Source organism: Saccopteryx leptura, chromosome 1, assembly GCF_036850995.1.
Source record: "Saccopteryx leptura isolate mSacLep1 chromosome 1, mSacLep1_pri_phased_curated, whole genome shotgun sequence".
In the NCBI taxonomy this organism is placed as follows: Eukaryota; Metazoa; Chordata; class Mammalia; order Chiroptera; family Emballonuridae; genus Saccopteryx; species Saccopteryx leptura.
Genome location: NC_089503.1, coordinates 12,388,912 through 12,402,495, shown reverse-complemented (window position 1 = coordinate 12,402,495; position 13,584 = coordinate 12,388,912). Strand labels below are relative to the sequence as shown.

At 59.3% G+C, this 13,584-nt stretch overlaps 1 protein-coding gene across 2 annotated transcripts; it reads left to right on the top strand.

The window, feature by feature from the left end:
• The first annotated feature begins 499 nt into the window (after positions 1–499).
• SAXO4 (stabilizer of axonemal microtubules 4) lies at positions 500–7,403 on the top strand. 2 transcript variants are annotated; one of them, XM_066360389.1, is made up of 14 exons: positions 500–569; positions 1,098–1,233; positions 1,643–1,760; positions 1,995–2,148; positions 3,573–3,701; positions 4,282–4,345; positions 4,777–4,889; positions 5,287–5,346; positions 5,471–5,557; positions 5,876–5,989; positions 6,075–6,166; positions 6,415–6,579; positions 7,057–7,139; positions 7,321–7,403. In XM_066360389.1, exons 2-13 carry the CDS (start codon positions 1,125–1,127, stop codon positions 7,124–7,126), a joined length of 1,275 nt encoding a protein of 424 aa, XP_066216486.1. In that variant the 5' UTR covers positions 500–569; positions 1,098–1,124; the 3' UTR covers positions 7,127–7,139; positions 7,321–7,403. The 2 variants fall into 2 exon arrangements, with proteins under 2 accessions (XP_066216486.1, XP_066216484.1); XM_066360387.1 differs by having other exon boundaries at positions 6,072–6,166.
• The last annotated feature ends 6,181 nt before the right edge of the window (positions 7,404–13,584 follow it).

Below are 13,584 nucleotides of genomic sequence, written 5' to 3'. Positions count from 1 at the left end.
GAACACAACAAACATTAATTGACCGAGAGGCTGAGAGTGGGGTCTGGACCCACCCACGTCTGAATTATCAGCTCTATTTTCTGATTGCGAGCTCTCCGGCCACTTAGCGTGTCTAAACCTCATTTCCCCTGTGTGGCAAGAGGGATAATAATAGTTACCTGGAAGAGCCACTGAGAGCCCTGGAGATAAAGGATGTAAAGTGTCTGTTGAGAAGTGGATACTCAATAAATGAAAGTGATTGTTTGGGATTATCTTTTATTTCATGTCATTCAGACGATAGCTCTCTGCCCAGCTCTGGTGTGGAAGGTTGGTGATGGGAGCCAGAGCCCTGGAGGCCAGATCTTGCTTGGGCAGCTCCTAGCACCCCCTGCTGGCCGGGTCAGCCCCTCAGTGGGCTCTGGCCCTAGAAGGGCTTCAGAGGCTGGGACGCCGTTGCTAGGCGCCGGTTGCTAGGCAACGCACTGTTTCTTCTAGCCTGGCCAACTCCCTGAGGGCCGAGGCTTCTCTGGAGCAGCTCCGGCCTCCTGCAGCCTCTCTCTCGCAGACCTCAGAGCCACTGCGGAGGGCAGGTGAGGGTGGGACCAGTTGCAGTTGGACCCCAGAGGTGGTTGGGAGTAGAGCCAAGTTCTGTTGGGAGGTAGGCAAGGCCCAAGGAGCGGAGGGACAGATAAGGAGTCTGAGTGTGGGAGTGAGGGTGTGGCTAAAGAAGTGAGGGTGTGGCTAAAGAAGCTCAGAATTCCTGACTGGCCAGAGGTTGTCTGGCCATCAGTCCCCAGAGGTGGCCTGCGGGGTTAGACGGGAGGGGGGGGGGGACAAGGAGTCAGGGAGTCAGGTACCCTGGGTCTGAGTCCTGGTTCTACCCTATTATGAGCCAATCCTCCGTCGTTTAGAAGTTCAGTTTCCAAGCTATAAAATGGGGAGTTCATAATAAGGTGTGGAAAAGGCGAGCTGAGACAGGCTTACGAGAGATAAGTGTTGACGATGACCATGACGATGACCAGTCCATCCTTCAGTTTGAGGGGTGGGTATTGGGGGAGAGGGCCGGCCCAGGGCCTGGGGCCGCTGCCCTGTCCAGGCTCTCTGTGTTTCCTTCCTAGGCCTCCTGGGGCCTGCCCCACAGCACCATGACGGGGAAGCTCCCCCTGGGGGGGGTCTCCCCTTACGTGAAGATAAGTTCGGGGGGCTGTACGGACCCCCTGAAATTCTACGCTACCACCTACTGCACAGCCTATGGTGAGGTCATCTTTGTGCGGGAGTCACTCCCAGGATACAGGCAGGACTGGGGGGGCGTTCCTGCTGGGAGAGAAGGGGCCTTTCTGGCCTGTCACACACTCAGGGCGACCCCAGCATACTGAACTGATCGGTCCCCCGAGCCGCTGGATGACGGTGGCCACACCCATACTGTCGGGCCGGCCCCGCCCCGTCGTCCCTGTCCATGAGTCTGTCCTGTGATTCTGTCACACTGACCTTGTCCCCATCTGATGGACTATTCTCGCTGCCAGAGTCCCAAAGGGCCGGACGTTCAAGGCTCTAGCACACATGTTCCTGCCCCTGGCTCTGGGCCCCTTGGGGGAGGGGGTGCTGGCCTTGCCTCTGCCCTCTGCTGACCTTGGGCCTTGCCTCCTTGCTTCCCCTCTGGCAGGTCGGGAGGAGTTCAAGCCCCGTATAGGCACTCATAAAGGCACCGGCTACATATCAAATTACCGGCCTGTGGTCTCCTCCCAAGCCAGCCTCAATGTCCTGAATCATCCAGCCATGGGGTACGGTCTGTATACCCGCTTCTCAACCTCTGCCCTGCAGGGCCATAGTGCTCATGGACATCCATGCATGAGGACCCTGAGCCTTGCCCGCCTAGGTCTGGGGCCCTGGGGGGCTCAGGACATAGGCCTAGCCTGGAGCCCAAAGGGCTTTTGAGGCATCTGTGGGAGGTTTGAGGGAGGCTGAGAGATAAGCATTGCAAGCCCTGGTGGTCACCACTCCATTCCTGCCTTCAGGGAACAAGGCCGGGACAATTTCCAGACGGTGACCAGTCAGAATTACTGCCCCCTGGAGGTGCCTGATGGCAAATACCCACTGCCCTGTAACTTGTACCAGACCAACTCTGGCTACTCACTGGAGAAGGCCAACTTGGCACCCTCCACCAACGAGGTCAGTGGTGGGCCAGGGCCAGGGCCAGGAGAGAGGGGGAGCGCTAAGCTGGGGTGGAGGAAGAGCTGGGATGGGAAGAGTGGGGATTCCTCCAGCAGAGTGGGACTGCCCTACCAAGAAGCGGTCAGGCTGAGACGCCTGGGGATGAAGGAGCCACAGTGTGGGCTCGGGGATCCACTCACCTTTATCACCTTTTCCTTCATCCCCGTCCCCACCATCACCACCTTTCCTGCCATCCCCACCATCACCCCATCCAGGTCTGTCCCTGGGCCCATCTCCAGTCCTATTTCCCAGGACCTCCACCCCAGGGTCTCCACCCCAGGGTCTCCACCCCAGGACCTCCACCCCAGGACCTCCACCCCAGGCTCTCCACCCCAGGATCTCCACCCCAGGCTCTCCACCCCAGGATCTCCACCCCAGGGTCTCCACCCCAGGCTCTCCACCCCAGGGCCTCCACCCCAGGGTCTCCACCCCAGGACCTCCACCCCAGGACCTCCACCCCAGGCTCTCCACCCCAGGATCTCCACCCCAGGGTCTCCACCCCAGGACCTCCACCCCAGGCTCTCCACCCCAGGCTCTCCACCCCAGGATCTCCACCCCAGGGTCTCCACCCCAGGCTCTCCACCCCAGGGCCTCCACCCCAGGGTCTCCACCCCAGGCTCTCCACCCCAGGCTCTCCACCCCAGGACCTCCACCCCAGGACCTCCACCCCAGGGTCTCCACCCCAGGACCTCCACCATCCCACCCACATCTCCAAGCCCACATCACCGTTCTCACCATTGTTGTCACATTTGCTTTTGTCATTATCATCCCCATTTGTCTGTCTGCCCATCATTCTTATCATCACCATCACCAGCAGATATTCATTCATTCATTCATTGAAACAATGTTCTGAGCATCTCTTCCATATTTGAAGGTGATAAATACCAGGGGAAAAACTACAACAGGGAAGAGGCAGGGGGTGAAGCAGAAGTGAAGGGGTTGGAACTGCAAATCAAGAGGGTCAGGAAAGGTTGCTATGGAGACATTAGACAAAGACTTGGGGAAGGTTAGTGTTCTCCTCAAATGCAACAGTGTGAGGGAGGAGTGTTTCAGGTCAAGCAGACAGCAAGTGCAAAGGCCCTGAGGTGCGATGTGGAGGGGGAGGTTGTCTGATGTGAGGAGGTACAGCAAAGAGGCAGGTACTAGAAAGCAGTGGGGAGCGGGGGCGCCTTGTGAATGGCTATCAGGACTTGGGATTCTACTCTGAGAGTTCTATGAATACTGCAGGGCTCTGAGCACAGGAGGGAGAGGACCTGACCTCACTGGAAAGGGACCCCTTAGGCTCTGTGCAGATACTCTGTAAGGGTCAAGGGCAGACTCAGAGTCAGGAAGTGCTTGTCATTCCCTCACCAGGTGGGTAATTGGTCGCTTCCTCCTCCCAGGTCAGGAAGGTCCATTTTGACACCCAGGACTACGGGCCCCAGGCCATCACAGGGCTGGAGCCCAAGCACATGCCCCTGCTCCACCAGCAGCAGAACAAGGGCTCACTGGAGTGGGAGAACGCCCGCCATGTGAGTGGGCGGGCCCCAAGACAGGCCTGGACTGGACAGAGGGGCCGGCCTGACCCACCTCTTTCTCCTCCTTCTGCTCTGACTCACCCAAGAAGCCAACTAAGTGTGGGTTCAGGGCACCTAGAAAAACTGGAGCGAGCGAAGGGTTTTCTATTTCTAAGGCAGCATCAAAGTGGTCCTTATGGATACCTCAGGATTTAACCCTGGCTCCCTTCGTCCTTCTCCCCTGTCCAGACACCTTGAGTCTGGGCACTGAACTGTGAAGCGAGCGCCCCTTTTTTTCATCACTCTTTCCTCTCTCAGTGGAGACTCCGGGCCCCACTGTCACTGCCAGGAGTCCAGTGCGGGATACGGCTTAGTTTCCATTGCCGCAGGGGAACCGAGGACTTGTGGCCCTGGGATGCCTGGTCAGGGAGGAGTCTGTGTCAGGGACGTCACCAGGGGTGTCACACTGGCCCTCACCTCTCAGACCGTATCACACAGGTCTGCTCAGGGCACAGATTTTGAGAGTGGCCGCCGCCACCGGCCACCTTCCAGGCCCCAGCCTGTGTCCCCCACTGCTCCACCCTCTGTGTTCCAGGGCCCACGCTTCATGACTTCTGAGTATAATTCCAAGTATCTCAAGGAGCCTTCAAACCAGACAGGTGGGCAGTTGTCTGAGCTCACACGTCCCTGCCCCTGACTCCAGCAGAGACCCCTGGGGGACCGTGGCCAGCACAGCACTAACACCGGTGGAAAAAAGGAGGACATACCGGCAGCGTGGGGGAACCATCTCCCGGGGGTTAACCTGAGTGCCTTAGGCTTACCAAACCCCAAGGGACAGCTCCCTCACCCTGCGGAGCTGATTGAGCCTGGCCACAGTGACCCAATGGCCGACAGGCCTTGCCCTCCCTCCTGCTCCTCACTCCTTCTCTGCCCCGGATTCTGGATTCCTCCTGGTGCCCACGGTCCTGGGGGTTCAAGACTCCAGGTCCTTGGAGCCCGCTCCTGCCCCACCCTCTGGGATCCTGAGCCTCTGGGGGCCCCGCGAGGAGGGGCAGGTGGCTGGGGAGCCCAGCGTGGCTGTCTTTTACAGATCTCTTGCAGAAGAACTCCATTGGTGCCAAGGAGGAGACCGGCTTCACTGAGGAATCCACCAAGAACCCCATAGTCTCCCAGCCGCCCTCCCAGGCTCTCCCTGCAGACCCAGTAAGTCAGGCTGGGCCCCTCTAGAATCCCAGGGAGATTGAAACCATCCAGGCTGGTAATTCCTAGTTAAAAAAAAAATAGAGCTGCAGAACTTTTTGTTTAAACAAAGATAAAAGAGCTTGGGTGAAACCTACTTCTTTGGCCCAATATACCCATTTTATTGATGAGAAGACTAAGGTCTCAAGGAGAAGTCATGGAGCTGAGGTCACTCAGTATTCAGACAAGAGCTCTGCCTACGGGTGCCCGCTCAATGCCATGGCCTCCTCCCGGTTCCCCCCCATCTCTTCCCGCTCCTTGACCCCCCGGTGACACCGTTTGTGCTGAGCCCCCTCTGTGCTCAGGACAAGGGAGCATCCACCTATGTTGGGCTGACACTCCTCTGTCGGCCTCTTTCCAGGTCCCTCTTCCCGGCCAGAGTGTCACCAAGTCAGACTTTCTTCCCACGGGTCGCCTTCATGTAAGCGGGGCCAGGGGAGGGATGCCTGTCCTCGCAGCTGGGGTGCTCTGCGGGACAGTTGGGACGTGGGCTGGAGGCGCAGCAGGGCCCACACTCCGTGCCAGTGGCCGCTTTGCCGCCTTAGGGCGCTGCGCCCCTGCCCCAGCTGGCCAGAGGCTCTGAGCGGGAGACGAGCTACAGCCGAGTGAACGAGAGGATTCTCAGCTCTGGAGTAAGTGGCCTCGGGGCCCCATCAGAGGAGGGCCACTCCAGAGGGAAAGGGACAGAAGTTTCTTGGACCTTGGGTGGTCCAGAAGGATGGGAGGAGAATCAGGACATTTGGCCCCGTGGAGGATAAAGGCGGGGGGGGGGGGGGGCTGGAAAGGGAGGGCGCGTTAGAAAGATTGAATTTGGCGTGGCTGGAGGGAAAGGTCGCAGTCACAGGTCCGGGGCGGGTTGTGGCTACAGGTGCCTCTGCCTGACCTCCCTCCATCCGTGCTACCTCAGCCTGGTCACCCAGCTACCCTTCTTGGGGTTCTGTCGCCTGCAGGTGGCCCCTCCTGGCCCAGAACTCAGCAGCACGAGCCACTGGCAATTCCGGCATCCCCAGCGGGTACAACAGACGAATGTCAGCTTCCTCGGCCGGGAGACCCTGGGGAACAAGGTGAGGCCTGGGCGACCCACCGCCACCCCCACCATCTCCCCTCCTGACCTGACAGGTCCCCCTCTCTATCACGCTTTTGCAGGAGCCCACAGGGTACAGCCTTAACAACACTAGCTACGTACAGCGCCCCTCGGACCCCGACAGGGATCATCGCTACCTGACCACCTACAACCAAGGGTGAGTCCCTCCCCTGCCCAGAGCTGGGGCTGAGAAGCTGGCACTAGAGAGGGAGACCGGAACAAGTGACGAGCTCACAGCCTATGAGGGAAACCGACACGGAGGCCGCCTGCGCTCTGTTGGAGCCAACATGCCTGGGGGGAAGGGCAGGGAGGCCGCAGAGGCGGCAGAGGCCCCCCCCTGCCCGCCCACGACCCCGCCCACGACCCCGCCCACGACCCCCGCTCACGACCCCTCCCGTGCGGCAGGTACTTCGAGAACATCCCCAAGGGTCTAGACCGGGAAGGCTGGACTCAAGGTGGAATCCAGCCCCAGAAGCCTGGAGGCTACGCCCTCAACCAGCCAGTCACCCGCATGGAGGCCCCCTCCAACCCCACGGAGAACCCCAGGCTCCTGCACCCCTACGCGGGAAGGTAGCCGCCCTCCTTCCCACCCTCCCTCCCTCCCTCCTGCTCCACTTCACTGTCCTCCGCTGGTTCCGGGCCTTTCCCCAGCCCCTCCTCCCTTGCTCTGTCTGTCTGTCTGTCCTTCTGAGCTGCCCATTTCCTCTCTCTGGCTAGTTCACTGCTTCTCCTGCCCACACGTGTCCCCCCTCTCCCCAGTGGCCCAGAGGCCAGTTCCACACCTGCCCCCAGCCAGGCTGCGTGGGGGCGGGAGGCGGGGCACACAAAGCTGAAGGGACTGCGGCTGTGCCTCACTCTGATACCTTTCTGCTCAACTCAGTCCCTCAAAAATTACATTTATACCGATGGCGGCCGAGTTGGCGGGCAAAGAATGTCTGTGGCTTGCCTGCTCTGTCGGCATGCTGGCCCCTCGGGGTCATGCAGGCGGAAGAAAAGGCCCCCTCACTGCCCCAGCCCTCCCTCGTCTTGTCCCCTTTCTCCCTGCAGAGGCGTGGTCTCAGCAGACCCCTTCTACGGCTCCATACCTCACAGCAGCCGCTTCAACCTGCCCTACTGAGCCCGAGGCCTGGGTAAGGCCTGGGGGACCCCACCTGCAGCTGCTCACCGTTTGGGGGTAGCTATTGAGGGCCAGCCTCGCCCCCAAGCCCTGAGTCAAGGGAGCCCTGCTTGGGGACCCCGGCCCCAGAGTGGGCGGTGGGCGAGTGCACAGAACCACCCAGAGCCCACAGGCTTCGTCTCCCTTCCCCACAGGTCTGCCAACCCAAGGGGACAAGAGCCGGCTGCTGTCCCTATTCCCACCCCAGTGTCTCTAAGTCTCCCCAGTTACTTTCCTAATGAAATAAAGAGCAGCGATGCAGAGCAGTGCGACCGCCGCTGTCGGGGGAGCTGGGAAAGGAAGGTGAAGATGGGTGGGGTGCAGGGGTGCAGGGGTGAGGGCCAGCTGTGGAGCCAGGGAGGCCCGCTTGGACTCACTGTGACGCTATGGACAAAGCCCTTGGTTCTCCGGGCTCAGTTTCCTTCCCTGTCAAGGGGGTCTCTTATGCGCTGTGCTAAGTGCTCTGTCAAGCATGGGAGGGAGGAAGCCCCAGGGAGAGGGCCAGGGAGGAGGGGAGGCAGCGGGGTGTGGGGGTGGTTCAGATGCCTGGTCTATAAAATGAGGATGGAGTTCTGGACAGGACTTCCGGGCCTTTCTGGGTCCCACACTGGGTGGTTTAAAGGAGAGGGGAGGCCCTGGCTGGTTGCTCAGTTGGTTAGAGCATCATCCAGAAACGCCAAGGCCGTGGGTTCAATACCCGGTCAGGACATATACCAAAACCAACCAATGACTGCATGACTGATTGGAACAACAAATGCATGCTTCTCTTTTTCTCTGTCTCTGCTAATATCAATCAATAAACTTTTTTAAAAATGGAGAGGGGAGGATGACGCAGGAGGAGTCCCAGAGATCTCTCTCCGGAGACAGAGGGAGGAGAGTCCATAATAGACGGACACTTGGACACCAACACAGGGAGGAACGGGCACTGGCAGAAAGGGCTGGGGCCTTCGGGCGGCCCTTTGTGAGACCTGGGACAAGGCAGCCGTAGGCGGTCGCTTGACACCATGGCCTTCAGCCTGCAAGGCAGAACCGGGGCTGCCGCTGGCGCCTGTCACCTCTCCAGGAGCACTGTGCAGCGTACAGCTCTACAAATGTGTGCCGTGGCCCTGCTGCCACCAGCTTCCTGTTTCATCAGTGAGGAAGCTGGACCCAGAGCGGGTGCATGAGCTGCTCAAGGTCACCAGGGACAGAAAGGCGGCAGCAGCCTGTGGTTGAGGATGTCCCCAGCACCTTGCAGCCCAGCCCAGCATGCAGAGGGTGACGCGGTGGTTCACCAGCTGCTGCACTGCCCTGCAGTGGGTGTGGGAGCCAGCGCTATGGCCCTGGGCCTGGATGTCCCCAGCATTCTGGAGAGGGGCAGGCCTGGGGGCTGTCCCTGGCCTGGCTGGGGCTCCATGTGGAATGTGGGCGGCTCCAGTTGGCTCCGGCACTGGAGGAGGGGAGGCGGGGGACACAGAGTCTCTCAGCTACAAAGCCAGCCAGACTCAGGACTCAGGGACAGCCCCACACACTGTGGTTGGGACCTGCTGGTCCATAGTCCTCACTCAACAGTAGGATGAGTCACCAAATGAGAGATTTGTCACCTGGGCTGGACCCCAACCTAGGCCTGGCTACAGTGAGCTGGGAAGAGGTGGAGGTCAGCCAACCTTGCCCACGCACAGTCACACGCACACACCACCAAAGCACACACAAACACAAGAGGCACACAGACCCTTGAAGACACGCACATACAAACACGTGTGGATACAAAAATCCAGCAGGCAAGTACATGCAGACTCACTAACAACCACACATGAAAACATATGGAAACACAAACGCACACAAACACTTCTTCATATAAACACCCAAGATGCTTCTGCATGCAGACACACACACACACACACACACACACACACACACACACGCAGACCTAGAGACACATCAACACACAGACAGACACAGGCACAGAAGAGCGATGGAGGGACGGAGACTCATAGGCTAGGCCGCCCCCCACTTCTCCATTCCCGCCCCCCGTCAGCATGTGCTTGCAGCTCAGGTTTCCTGCTCAGCTTCCCTCTCTCCAGCTCTGTGGGAGATAAGGTATCAGGGACACTGAAGCGGATTACACCTTCCCTCTGTCGCCTCCCCCTCCCCCATCGTCCTGTACTCAGTTTCCAGGCCATGTGAGCTGGGGCTGCGGACTCCACCCAGGATCGGGTGCTGAGCGCCCCCTGCGATCCCTTAGCCCTTGCCTTCCCCCCCTGTAGCCTCTCTCCAGGCAGCTCATCCCGGCCTCCCTGCTAGGGTCCTGGGCCCCAGCCCAAGGGGCTGTGTGAAGACAGGGTGGCCCGGGGGTGGGATGGCAGGAAGGGGATCTAGGAGGGGCCAACGGCAAGCCTGGGTCATTCTGGAGCCTCCACCTGGGGCAGGGCCTGGGTTTCCCACCTCCCAGATGAGGAGACAGCCGAGGAGAGGTGGAGCCACTCACCCAGGTCACAGCCAGTGAGGACAGTGGTGGGGGCCTGCTGGTGAGGGGTGGACGGGGAGCCTGGAGTAGCAGTGCCTCGTGGGAGCTGGAGCGGACCCCAAGTCTCACCTGGCTTCCTAGCCTTTGCCCGCCCACTAAGTTACTCAGGGCAGGCCCCTGGCGGCAGACCTTGAATTAAATGGGCAGAGTGGTCAGTCTGGGGCCCTGAGGGAGGCAAGGTTGTGGGCAAGGACACAGAGGAGGGAAGCCTGACGCTTGGCCAGAGGAAGGGGCAGCAGGGAGTGTGGCCGAGAAGGGGCATCCCTGGGGGAAGGGGGCTGGCCAGGTTTCAGAGGCCTTGTCAGCCATGCTGAGGAGCCTCTTTCTGTCCCTGTCCTCGATGACGGGACTCGGCAGGGCACCGGCCATGTCTGTCTTGTTCACAGCTCAAATTCAACACCCAGGACAGCGCCTGGCCCTTGTGTAGGTGCTCAGTAATTGTTAGATGAATGAATGAATGAATGAATGAATAAACTTTGCCTGCCAGCAGGGCCACCAAATGTGGGCCCTGCTTCTGGGTGTCACTTGCCCTCGCCCCAGGGTGGCAGCCACCCAAGCGCCCTGCACCTGTGCACCCCCCCCCCCCACGCCTGGAAGCCATGGCTGTGGCCCCTCAGAACGGCTCTGATTTGCCCACCAGGCTGCTCCTTTTCTCTCTGTGAGTGCCTCTTTGTTCTCTGCTCACACTGTGCCCAGCTTCTGGCCAATCCCAACTAAGCTCCCATGTGGTGGCCTGAGGGCCTCACATTCCAAGCTTGACCCCCCGCTTGGCCCCAAAGCCAATGTTGGGTCAGTGCCCGGCAGTCCTCTGTGTCTGTGTCACCGGGCAGGAGGGGTGAACCGTTCCTATCCTGTGACTACTCAGGTTACTGAAACTGTCGAAGAGACTGGCCTTTGCTGTGTCCCTCCCTCTCTGTGCTGTCAGGTGAGTGTGGGCGCTGACAATGTGGCTTCATTTTGGGGGTGCCTGTCCCTCTGTCCCTCTGAGACTTGAGTCTCGGGTCTGGCCCAGACCAGCATCAGCCCGGCACCCTTCCCTTGCCTGGGCCCCAGCTGCCAGGCCTGAGATCTGCAGTCAGATATCCTGGGTTCAAATCCCAGCTCTTCCCGCTGGAGACGGCTCCCTGCCACTTGCCATGGAGGCCGCCGGCCCGTGCTGAGCCGAAGCCAATAGCAGTACCCACCTCGTGCGCTAAGCGAGATGGCATGTGAAGTGCTCAGCGCACAAACGGTGGCCTCAGTAGGAGTGGGGGCTTGAGCAAGGCCACACTGCCGTTAGTCGCGGGGCCTGGCCTTTGTCTCCTCCTGCTCGGCCCTGGACAGGGTCCCTGGGGACCCTTCTCTGGAAGCACGGTCCCTCTGGTTCGGAGGAGCATGGGGGTGGCCCACCTGCACAGCCTGACCGGCATGGCCTCACCCGGAGACCCATGCTACCTGCCTGGGGCCAACCTCCTGCAGGGCCCCTTGGAAGCTGCCTGCCCCTCCCTCACCTGCAAACCGGGGTTTATGGTTCAGGCAATCACTCCTTCCAGCGCCAATTGTAGCTGCTGCCAAAAGCTCCCTGCCCCTCCCCACGGATATTCTAGAAACCGTTCTGAGGTGTACAATGACGACGATTAACCTTTATTAAGCCCCCACAGCCTGCTGGGTGCCAGGAATTTTCCGTGGGCCTTCATCTTTTCAACAAGAACACAGAGGGACCTCCCTCTGAGGGAAGTTTGGGGACACAGCTGGGTGCTGTGTTGACGGCATGGCTGTGGGGGTGTGGAGCCCCAAGGGCTGATGGGACAGCAGGACGGGCACAGACAGTGGGTGCCACACGATCGGGCCCCACTTCTGACGTGCACGGACATGTGTGAGGCTGCTGCTCGTCATGGCACGGGGCAGCTGATGTTGACAAGGTTCCATCTGGCCTGGGTCACATGGTGACATGCAGAGCCACCAGCTCACAGACTTGACAGCTAGCCAGCTGGGAAAAGGCATCTATCTGCCCATGGGAACTGGAGGCCAGGGGGTGGCGGGAAGCCCTAAGTGGGGAGGCTGCAGGAGGGTGGGGATGCTACACGCAGACAGATGGAGGGCCTGGAACTTGGAATCCGATCGCCAGTTTCCTCTCTGACCATCTGGAGGGCCACCCATTCCCATAGAAATGTTCCCCAAACAGCCAGATAGGCAAGAACAGCAGAGGCATCAGACCTGGGAACGCCCCAGCCATGTCCTCTGTTGAAGGTCAGAGGAGGGTCTGTTGGGGTCTCCCAGGAGTGCCGATACTTTTTGCTTCTCAGAATGTTGCTTGGCTCTGCCAAGAAAGCCCTTTGAGTCGTACAACCGTCCTGGCAGGAACCTTGTGAGAAGCAGGTCAAGCCGAGCCAGAGAGATGGAGCAACCTCCCCGAGCCACCCAGTTCAGCGCCCACACGTGGGCTTCTCGGCTCTGAGCACAGGCCTCTCCCACCACAGAACCAGACTGGGGCCTCGGGTGGGCAGACGTGGGGCCTGCAGCTTCCTGGGAGAGCCAGGCATCACATCTGCAGCCAGTGATAGGCATGCAGGTTTGTTTTCGTATGAGTGTGGGTATGAGTCTTTGTGTGTGTGCATCTTCAGAGGGCCCCGGTAGAGACGGGCCAGGAGGGCATTTGTCTCGCTCACCTATCCTTAGAGAGAGGTTGGATGAGATGCTGAAGGAACTGTATTCGGGAAAGACTTCATGAGATCTGGAACCAAACAGCTTCTCTCTGGGCCCAATGACAAGGTGTGGTCCCCACGGCCGCTTCAGGTCCCTATGGTAAGAACACTGCAGCAGGTGGGCTCTGGCACCGGGGGGGCAGAAGGCTGGCGTTGAGGAACATGGGCGAACTTATGAGCACATACAAGGCAGCTGGCAGTGTGTGGACTCCTGGGTATGACAGTGAAGGCCCTGGGGACATGGAACAGAGGTCCCTCTCCTGTGATCACGTGACTCCTGAGTGATCACCAGCTGCAGTCCTGCCATGTGGGCAGAATCAGAGCTCTTTGCAAACTACAGAAACCACCTCTGGCTACTTCGAGCAGAAGGTGACTTTGTTAAAAGGATTTTGGCGATCATAAAACCTTCAGGTGGACCTAAGAACAAAGCTTAGAGGCTACGCAGCCAGGAACCAGGGTCAAAATTGCCCTGTGGGCTTGGGCTCAGGGAGACAGCGTGCCTCTCGCATTGGTAGGCACGGGACACTGCTCCTCCAGTCACTGTAACACCTGTCGCCGAGAAGGGGTCCTGCCTGGTCTCTTCTGCTCTGCATTTCTCATGTTCAATACAAAATCAGGGCTCGGTGCACCCAGGTCACACGCCTGCATCCAACTCGCAGAGAAAGCTGCAGAGGGGAGGCCAGCAATTTCAGCTCCCACAGGACAAGCGGGTTCTGTTTCGTTAGGCAGCTGGAATTCTTTAACATAGGAGAATGCTGAGTGGCCCCGAGAATTCAATGTCCCTCACATGCGGGTGACTATTAGGAAGGAAACGAGCCCACACGGAGAGCCTCCTGCAAGCCAGTCCTCACACAGCTGGTCGGGATGTGCCAGCCTTTAGTGAGACATGGGAAAGGGTACCCTTCAAGTGCCCTAGCGGTGTACCATCTGTAAGGTCCTTGATGTGAACGGGGCCCCCTGGACGTGGTTCCATTGTGCACCACTCCCCCTGCTAAGCTATGTGCTCAGCAGGCATGGACCTCACAGGCACACAGGCGCTCAGAAATGTACCTCGGTCTCTCTGTAACTGAAAGACATCCATCTGGTCGTTTCCAGTTCAGCTCAGTCCCCTTTGAAATGAACTTTGTCCATTTGGGACTCAAATTCAATCAGGCCAGGAATTCTACCCCTTCTCTCTCTCATTATCTTCTCCTGGGAGTGTGTATACGCTCATGGAGCTTGCTGTTGAA